This window comes from Cyclopterus lumpus, chromosome 10 (genome assembly GCF_009769545.1).
Source record: "Cyclopterus lumpus isolate fCycLum1 chromosome 10, fCycLum1.pri, whole genome shotgun sequence".
Lineage (NCBI taxonomy): Eukaryota > Metazoa > Chordata > Actinopteri > Perciformes > Cyclopteridae > Cyclopterus > Cyclopterus lumpus.
This window is the reverse complement of record NC_046975.1, coordinates 6954616-6964580: the sequence shown is the minus strand read 5'-3', so window position 1 is coordinate 6964580 and position 9965 is coordinate 6954616. Positions and strand designations below refer to the sequence as shown.

The 9965-nt window shown below is 44.2% G+C and overlaps 1 protein-coding gene and 1 long non-coding RNA gene across 3 annotated transcripts; both read left to right on the top strand.

Annotated features, from left to right (window-relative positions):
• The first annotated feature begins 77 nt into the window (after positions 1 to 77).
• On the top strand, positions 78 to 3395 carry hmgn7 (high mobility group nucleosomal binding domain 7). Its single transcript, XM_034544279.1, has 6 exons — positions 78 to 221; positions 1188 to 1220; positions 1408 to 1437; positions 2113 to 2163; positions 2253 to 2372; positions 2467 to 3395. Exons 1-6 carry the CDS (start codon positions 207 to 209, stop codon positions 2512 to 2514), a joined length of 297 nt encoding a protein of 98 aa, XP_034400170.1. The 5' UTR covers positions 78 to 206; the 3' UTR covers positions 2515 to 3395.
• Positions 3396 to 8513: 5118 nt separating this feature from the next.
• Positions 8514 to 9642, top strand: LOC117737821. Of its 2 annotated transcripts, none has more exons than XR_004610068.1 (3): positions 8514 to 8615; positions 9422 to 9475; positions 9553 to 9642. It is a non-coding gene; the product is annotated as an uncharacterized LOC117737821 (long non-coding RNA). The 2 variants fall into 2 exon arrangements; XR_004610069.1 differs by having other exon boundaries at positions 9563 to 9635.
• The last annotated feature ends 323 nt before the right edge of the window (positions 9643 to 9965 follow it).

The window sequence follows — 9965 nt, the reverse complement described above, 5'->3', positions numbered from 1 at the left end:
CCCCGAATGGCGTCACCTGATTGGCCGGGAGCCTATCAATCATGCTTTTAGCCGCACCCCTCCCCCCATTCAACCACTCGCCTCTCTGTTCCAGTGTGTTTACTACACTGCCGAGCATAAGGGAGACGCTCGTCTTCACATGCACTGAACCCACTGAGAAAAACAGTTTCTAGTTGTATTGGTCAGAAAACCTCCACGAGCTCAACATGCCCAAGAGAAAGGTACGTATTTTTAATGGTCCCGATAGTTTGGAGGGGCATATCGGCTATATATGCATTGCAAACGATTGTGAAGACATCCCTCTGAGACATTACTTAATTATAACGTGATGTATAACCGTTATATATCGCTGGTAATTTTTGCCTATTTTCTAGATATAATGTAAATTTTTTATGCGTTAGAATTAATATTTTCCCGCTCGGCTACGGCCTATAAATCGCGTTTCCTTGCACGAGCCGCTGTCCTTTGGGGAGTCAGAAGTCTCTCTCGGTCTCCATGCAGTTAAAGCACAAGCAGCAGCCATGCTTTGCAGCTCTTGTCCACCTTCGTCGCCGACCTACCGAGAACAAGCGCTCCGCGTATCGCGAATTCAACCCCAAACCGGCGAAAAGTGTGCCCAGAAAATGCTTCAGTGCCCCTACTTTGCATTTTGGCCGCGAAAACGAGCACTCGCCGTCCCGTTTCGATAAAATTGTATATTTTCTCTCTTTGTTCATAGTCCCGAATGGCTGCGGTGGTGCGGCTCTGCCGCCCGGTGGCGCGCGTGAGCAGGCGGCAGGTCCCTCCCCTTTCTCAGAGACTCCCGCGCCAGCTTTCAAATCTGAGCTTCATGCATTGAATGAGAGAAAGAGATGGGGGGAGTGGAAGGGGAAAAACGGGGTCTGGCCCCTCAAAATATGGCCCCAGAGGCCCGCATGGCTGAGCCCTCGCAGCCCACTACTGAACCCACGCACTACCACGGCATTCCTGGGCTGTAAGCCTTTAAAATGACCTGTATGTGACAAAAAAAATTGTTTTGGCGCGAAAGCAAAAAGTTTTTTCAGCAGGTCTATAATTATTCATAATATGCACTTGAAGCATTTAACAACAGTTTGTTGTTAGTATAAACACCATTTAGACTCTTAGTCGTGCTATTTTGTCTCCCCCCCCCCCCCCTCATTTTGACCTGTTGTGTTTGTGTTTTTCAGACAGCAGTAAAAGATGGAGGAGAAAGGGAGGAGGTAAGAGGGGGTGCACGTTAAGAAACACCACACACATGTGATTACATGTGAATTGTCATCGGTGTGTGGGGGCATTATCTACTAAATGGGGGAAAAAATAACTATTGTTGAATTCTAATGTGTGTTTCCTGATTGTAGCCCAAATCCAAATAAAAGCCGTGTGATAACGCTCTCTGTTGTGTTTCAGCCCAAGAGGAGATCAGCTCGGTTATCATCGGTAAGAAGACACACACAGAAACTCAGACAAGTCGTTTACGTTCACACGTTCGGTCAAAACTCCATGGAAATCGTGGTAGAACGCTTAAAAGTAGTCGCACACATGTATTACCAATTAAATAAAGCAATATTTTGCCTTTTTAGAGAAGAACGGGTATAGAAACACGTTTTCGCTTTATGAAATACTTACATTTTATTTATATCAATACCAAACTTCAAAACATGTCATTTTTATATTATTAAGCTCAATAATTAGTTGAGGTTATTCAAGTCTTGTATTACGTGGTAATTAAGTCGACAGCAGTACCGTAAAGATAATATTATGTCTTATTAGAATATAATGTGATTTTTAGAACGGTATTTGCTATTTAAAAAGTTCAGGGCTGGTACAACACACGAAATACCAATAGTGGGCATATTAGAGTGCTTCAGAATTATTACCTTTTTAGTGTGTTAATATTGTATAATAACTTTAATTAACCCGGTTAGGGGTGGACATATTTGTTATAAACACTCTGTGTTAAAGCGGTTTCCTTGTTGGGAACATTTAGAGTTGGATCCCCCGTCTTTTTAAAGAGCCACACTCCTCGAGTATCGTCCCACTAACGAAGAAAGCCGCAATCCGGGCGTAGCTGTCTCTCAATCTCTTGCCCTCCCTTTTCTCTCCCCACCACAGAAACCGAGCCCAACCAAGCCGGAACCAAAGGCCAAGAAGGCAGCAGCAAAGGTAAGAGATGCCCCCGATTCTGACTCGCCACGGACATCGCAGCGTGTGGCCGTCCAGTCTGCTAACAGACAGTCTTGTGGCCCCCGCAGAAAGAAAAGGCTGTGAACGACAAGAAGGAGGACAAGAAGACCAAGAAGGCGAAGGAGAACGCAGAGGCCGAGGCCAACGAGGAAAACCACTCTGAGAACGGAGAGGCCAAGACCAACGAGGTGGGTGGACTCGCAGGGCGAAAGAACCCGCCGGTTATTTCAGAGGTCGACGACTCTGAAGTTTTGACCTTGACCTCTCTGCTCCGTCCCACAGGTGGAGGCAGCCCCCGAGGAGGCCAAGGAGGAGGCCAAGTCCGAGTAGCACCACTGCCCAAGCTTCCTCCTCCTCTACAATCCCCCCACCCCCTCTTCCCCCCCTTGCCCACCCTGAACCCCCAGCCAACCAGCCAGCCCCCTTCCAAGTCTCTCACATGGTTTCCCTCCAAGGCGTATTGTTAACAGAGGAATATTTTTATCAATGATTTTATAAGTATCCGTACAGATTTTTAGCACAAAAAGCAAAGCTGATTATGCAGTGGTCATATCAAGTGTCTGCAAGCAAGATGAACACACTAAAATCTTTTTTAAATGGCATTTCATGATTGTTGAAGGCTTGTTTGGTGTAGAAAGGTGCGTCCCCGCCGGATTGGTTATGTCGTGAGTTGTGTACTCCTGTGTTTTTCCTCCTCGCTCCCCATCTTCCCCACCCCCCCTCCTCTCGCCTCTTCTTCCTCCGCAGATTAGACCTCCCCCCCCCCCCCCCCCCCCCCCCGCCCCTACAGTTCAGCCTTTATCCATGTTATATTAACGGTTCAGCCATGTTAATGTGGGTGATTCTTTTAGACCTCTAAATGTGCAGTGAGTTCCCTTATGCTTCTGTCTCTTTGTTTTTGTTTTTTTTCTTTCATTGAAGTTGTGTTTTAAAAAAAAGAAGGAAAAAAAAGTGTGTTGTCCATAAGAAAGAGGAAGACGAACATGTGAAACATTCCGGGAACAGCGATTGCCTCCGACCCGTCTCCTAGACGACCCTGCGTGTGAAACAGCTCCCGCTCCATCCGCGCTGTCACGTCAGCTTTTCTAAACACTGGTTTTTTTAAACAATCGAATTTGGAAACCCTCTCTGACAAATTGCAGGTGTCTGGTCCCTCTCTTATGTTCTGAAATTCTCTTAATAAAAACAAGTCCTGGGAATTTTCCTCGATATCATGTGTCCCCGAGTTTGTTTCTTTAAGAGAGAGCGATGAAAGTTGGGAGTCTATTTAACACACAGTGATTGAAAAAGGGGGGATTTGCAAGCATGCTTTGACAACTGAGGTCCACTTTAGTAACGGCTCGGGGTGCTCAGCCTTTAGCCTGCAGTGGTCGGTTTGTAAGTACATGCATCACCTGGTAATGAAGATGCGAAGCTCTAATGTTGCCTGTGAACCTACTTCTAATGCATTATAAATCACAAGTGAGGGCTCTTTGGTGTTCCCCTGTATGGAGAGTGATGTAAACTGACCTTTAACGCACCGTTTTATTCAGTTTTAACACGCGCAAGGCAGAAAACGAGATTCAGGCAGCCGCTGTGACCTCGGGACTAAATCAAACACGCCTGCGTAACAATGCCACCGGAGACGACAGCCAACCTTTGTTAATCCTCCAAACTCAACTGCTTGATGGCAGAGCAGTCAAACCATTAGGATGGATCCCACAGATCCATAGGAAGGTCAGGGCAGCAAAAGGTCAGCCTCTCTGATAAGGTGTGTGTGTGTGTGTGTGTCTTACTGGGAGACATTTGCTCCTCCATTCTTCCTCCCTAAAGAGGGATTCACCCTTTCTTCTGAATCATTGAAGTAAAGGACTCAACAAAAGGCCTCAGCTGAAGCCTGCACCCTTCTCTCCGCCTGTCCTGCAGCCTTCAGAGGACAGAAGGGAAGTTACAGTGCAGAGGCCTCCACCCCACTGAAGGAGCCGGCAGCGTCTTTATTCCCCCTTTAGGCATCCTACATTACGATTTAACTCAAGCATGAGCGCTGCGACCAACATTCACCTCAACCCTCACACAAAAAAACGCATAATGGCAGCGGGCATCAGTTTGTGTTAGGGGTCTGGCAGCAGCAGCAGGGATGAGTAGAAACGCATGCAGTCTATGGAGCGAGCACAGGAGGAATGGGGTCTACTTTTTCTCAGCTGTGCGTGCACTTCAGCATTGGTAGTGTGTGAATGTTTTCTGAGGTCCAGACCTCACGTGATGTGCTTTAAAATGTGCAAGTTTACATTTTTTTTTGTAATCGTATTGTTCAAACTATTCCCTCTATAAGGCAGACATAATAAATAACCTTCTGACTGCAGCAGGCCTTCCTGATTGTGATTATGAGGAGCGTCTGTGAGTGCTCTTTCTTTTCAACCTATGAATCGCTGCCGGACTTCTCCACAGAACACGGCGCTCTGGTGGCTTTCTTCCGCTCTCCGGTGCAGCAGCGTGCAGCCCCTCTGACCTGCATTGTCATGGCCGAGCGACGGGCTCCATTTTGTCGATATTTTTGTTGTGTGCGTGCGGAGCGCTGTGGCGCCGCGCCACCGCTAGATGGCGGCATTGCCTCATCTTGGCTCCTGTAAACAAACACGGAGGAGCTTCTGTCCCTGGCGAGCTTTGATTAATCTTTACATGTTTACCACCAGATACATTAAAAGTGTTATTATTATCCCCCCGGGGACACATTACATGGGATCAATTACTAATAGGAGACAGATCACAGGCTTCATCATGAAAAGGCTCCTCAAAAGTAGATCCCTCCAGGCCTTTAAAATAAAAATAAAATAATATTTATTATAAATGACATCTCCCCTCAGACTTTCTTTTATCATCTGTTTGATTTAACCTGAACTCCACCATACGGTTCGATTAAGAGCCCGCTCTATTGGTGGGGGGAGGGGCAAACCAAAGGAAATATATTATTGATCAGACAGAAAGTTTCTTCGGTGGTCTTTCTTCTTTCATCCGCGCGGCCCTCGTGCACGCCTCCATTGATCCGTCCATTGATCCTGTCTGCTTGTGATCAACCACCTGACTCCTTCTCCTGGGCTTTGATACCAAAGAGGCAGACACGCGCGCGCAGACGTAACGCCTCCGCTTCCCGAGGCATTCTGACACCAAAGAGCTAATTAGTCTAACATTGTTTTATCTCTCTTGGTGCACGTGCTCGCTGAGTGTGTGTGCGTGTGCGTGTGTGTGTGTGTGCCCGCGTAACTGTCTCTCTGAACATCTGCCTGTGTGCGCCTCATCCTCTTCTTCTTTTTTGTTTCTCCATCGCGAGGGAGTTATGCCCCCAAAGCTTTGCGCAACGCCCCCAGTGTGCACGCTCATTCTGTCCTGTCTAACTCTCCGACGGGGTTATGATATATGGACAGAAATAGCCCATCTTTCCTTTTTTTAAACACGCGCGTATCCTACTCTGTCATCCCACGCATTCTCCGTCTCCTCCCCGCATCTCCTCATCCATTCACATCTCTCCGGAGGATCTGGCACGCAGGGTGGGGTGAATGAGTGTGTGAGCGACCGTGCGTGTCGTTTTGCACGCGCACACCCTCCCACGTGTGTTGTGTGTAGTACGGAGACGTGTTTGTGTTTGCTTGCGTGTGTCTGTGTGTGTGTGTGTGTCTGCGCGTAAAAGGTGAGGATGACCTTTTACGGGGAATTGATTTAGACGATGTCCTGTCGTCACCATGGGTTACCGGCTGTGTGCATGTGGACGAGCGTTTGTTTTTTTTGGTGGAAAGAGCGTCACACTTTTGCACGCGTACACACGCGCAGCACCGGGACAATATACGCACACGTATGCACGGACACAAGAGTCGCTCACAGGTAACACGTTCACGATCTTTGAGTCAAAAAGTCCTCCACAGACCGGACCTCAGCGATGCTTGAACATGAACAGATGTTCAGTGGCAAGGTTCTCGCATGCGCCACTCGGAGAGGATGTTGTTTGTCTGGCTGTCTTAAACTGTTTGTGTTGTTCGACTTGTTTATCTGCGAGGCTGGCTGCGCCCTACGGGGGTGGGATGTGCGAGAGCGAGTGAATGGGAAGCGGCAGGGTGAGAGGGAGAGGGGGAGAAAGTACCGGGAGGTGGGGAGGGGCGAGGGGGGGGGGGGGGGGTGCAGGCAGGGGAGAAGAGCTCTGGATGCAGATGGGGATCTATTCTCTCCGCGCACGCAGAAAAGATGGAAATGAGTGGGCGTCTGTGACGTCAATCAGTGTACACACACACACACACGCACACACACACACACACACACACACACACACGCACACACACGCAGTGAAACATTCCCCTCCTCCAGCCCCATGCTTATGCTTCACTGCAAACAGCAGCAGTGACACACAGATCACACACACACACACACACACACACACACACACGCGCACACAGGCAGACACGCGTCAGCATCCCCCCCTCCCCCAAACACACACCAACAAACATGCAGCATAGCACACATAGCAGATAAGTTTCATCTCTGACCCGGCTGATGTCAGGCATGGTTTCTGTCATTGATTCACAACAACAACAACAACAACAACAACAGCAGCAACAACAACAACCACACACATCTGTGTCCCAAGATAGAATGAGGGACCAGAGAATGATGGTCTAAAAAGTGTTTTAAAAAAGGTAGCATCATTCCTAAAGTTAAAGTACCATTGAGTAGTGTTAAAATACCATTAAGTAAAAGCCTTATAAACTATAGTTTAAAAATAAACAGACAAACATGATCAGCAAAACTGACTCGCAGTCTAAAAACTTAAAAGTATCGTTCTGCACATGCACATGTGTGCCCTAATCTGCCTTTCTGTCCCCCTGATTGATCTCTGGTTATGTGAACTCGCGTCCGAGTCACGTGGACAATATGATCCATTATGCAATTCAATTCAATTCAATTCAATTTTTCAATTCAGTTTATTTTGTATAGCCCAATATCACAAATTACAAATTAGCCTCAGAGGGCTTTACAATCTGTACACATACGACATCCCTGTCCTTTGACCTCACATAGGATCAGGAAAAACTCCCCAAAAATAACCTTTGACAGGGAAAAAAGGGAAGAAACCTTCAGGAGAGCAACAGAGGAGGATCCCTCTCCCCGGATGGACAGATGCAATAGATGTCATGTGTACAGAATGAATGGAACTCCAATCCATCTCTCTATTCTTTGCATTAATATAGATTATTATATATTTTTTCATTGAATGGTATATTTTACACTGAACTAGTTCATCTTTATCTCAGTGATAGTGTCCAAATGAGCATAAAATATCACTATGACCCTGAAATTCTGTCTCTTGTGTTATCATATACTGAATGAAGCAAAACTACAGATCAAAATCACACTCTGGTTGAACCAATCTATGAACTGTCAGAAACAATGGATATCAGGGGCCCCAAGGAAAATGTGCACACATTCACAAGGGTGACACCCCCCTTGGGGCTTAGCCCCCCCTTTCTTGGAATCCTACAAACACCCCTGCTCCTGACCACTAAACTAAAACCCTAAGTGGGCTAAGCAGAACCACTAGACCAGCCTGTCTCTCCGGAAGTGGTCAAAACCTAATTGGCTTCCGGCGGAACACCTGACGATATAAACGTTGGTTCACAGAGCTGAGCGCTAATTGGCTTCGGCAGGTGTGATGATGAAGTGCCTGCATTTTCGTCATTTGACCTTTGAACTTTACGTGATATATGCGACGCATTCTCTCTGATAATATATGTTTGGAATACCGACTCTCTAATATGTCTAATATCAGATTATATTTAGAAACTAGTCCGTAATTATATTGATTTAAGGATAGGTTAATTCATCTCTTTCACATCAAAGTAATCTAATTACTGTTTTTAGAATGATTTATATGATATTATATTTTTCACATCTATTACAGTGGAGCTTGGAGAGTTGAGTTTTAACATTGTAAGAGGAGTTCATTTTGAAATATTGAGATCCGTACTTTAATATAGTTAGAATTTTAATTATGATCCAAAACTTATCTTTAAACGTTTATTTTTGCATACCCTGTTATATAAAAACATGGCAACACATTTTGCTTCACTGGACCACCTTTATTGCTTTTGTACAAAGTTTCTTCAGTAAATGGAGTTCAGTCACACAGCCCGTAATGATGATCCAACACTGAAAAAAGTGAAACAACTGTGTCATTCATGTAAAGTGCATTTATTAATTTGGTCTAATCAAAAATCATGGTTTCCGGTTTAAGTAAAAGTCGTATTTTCACTTTAGACCAGAGGTTTAGGTGTCACGTGACCACCACGTGATCATATGACGTTGCACCTGGACGCTCTCTGTGGTTTCTGATGTCCGCCATTACCTCGCTTCGCCTGAACTTCTGATAGGAAAATCGTCTGTTCTTCAAGTCAACTCATTTAAAAAAGGTAATAATTATAAATTGTGTTGTTTAAAGGGAACATGCGTTTTCCATGCATATTTATTGTTAGTGGCAGAATGTACAACTGTCTATATATTTCGCACATGTTTGATAACGTTAGCTAACGTAACGTGCGCTAACTTACATATTCTACGACTGAAGAAAAGCGAACGACAGCTAGGTTGAATAACATTTGCAAGAATGTTGACTTTTAAGGAGGATGAAACAAACGTAGCGTTAGCTAATGTAATGTTAGCGCCAGCTAGCTAACGTCGCCTGTTAACGCATTTACGCCTGTTAACGTAATGCCTGCTGCTTGGCATCCACATCCCACATGGTTACAGAGCCACAGCAATAGCTATATTCTTCCTCCATGCAAGCAATGTCATTCTGCATAATAATTAGCCATGTGCTTTTCTGTTCAGGCAACTATAGCCTACTTTCGCAGTGTGGGGACAACTTAATTTCTTTCAAATACCACAAATTATACAACAAAATGAAGCTTGGAGCCTGTGGTTTTTAGTTGATAATTAAAATAACGATGTTTTACATTGTATTTAAGCCAGTAACCCTATCTTTATCCACTATTCACAGATTTTGTTTGATTGAACAGATGCACATAAGTGTCTCAGCACACCTCTATTAGTACTAGATAATGAGGAACAACATTATATTTCATTCTTTCAGCTGTCAGTATTTTGCAGTATAGTACAATACCTCCAGTATGTCTAAAGCTTAATTAAATGTGTAGTGACAATTATGGATAGTGCTCTCACAAAAAACATTATTTCTCTCTTTTTCCTTTGTTTACAGGTTTGCTGCTGTTTCCTGTAGCGGTCTGACATTGTAGCCATATTGCTGAATTTGGTAAGTCACAATATGACAACTGTCAACATGTTCATGTATTTTTAAATGTGAATGACAAACCCAAAATATAATTGCAGCACTTTGCAGACAGTGTTTCAAAGCCTCTCAGACCAGGAAGGCAACACGTCAAACATGGCAAAGCAACTTTCAGACAGACACGCCAAACTTTTGTGTAAATGTAATTTTTTTGTCTTTTTCAAAAGTAATAATTTGATTTTTATCTAATTAAAATTTTAGGTTTCAACCAAATCAAAAATATAATTTGAGAAAAACTAATACATTTAGGTGAAGTAAAATTGTTGCAATACAAAATATTAGGTTTTTCCAAATTAAAAAATGAAGTTGTACCAAAGTGAAAAAATTGACTTTATAATAAATAATAATTTTACTTTATATTGAATCAAAATTTTAGGTTTCAACCAAATCAAAAATATAATTTGAGAAAAACTAATAAATTTACTTGTAACAAATTAGAGTGATTTTTTTTAGG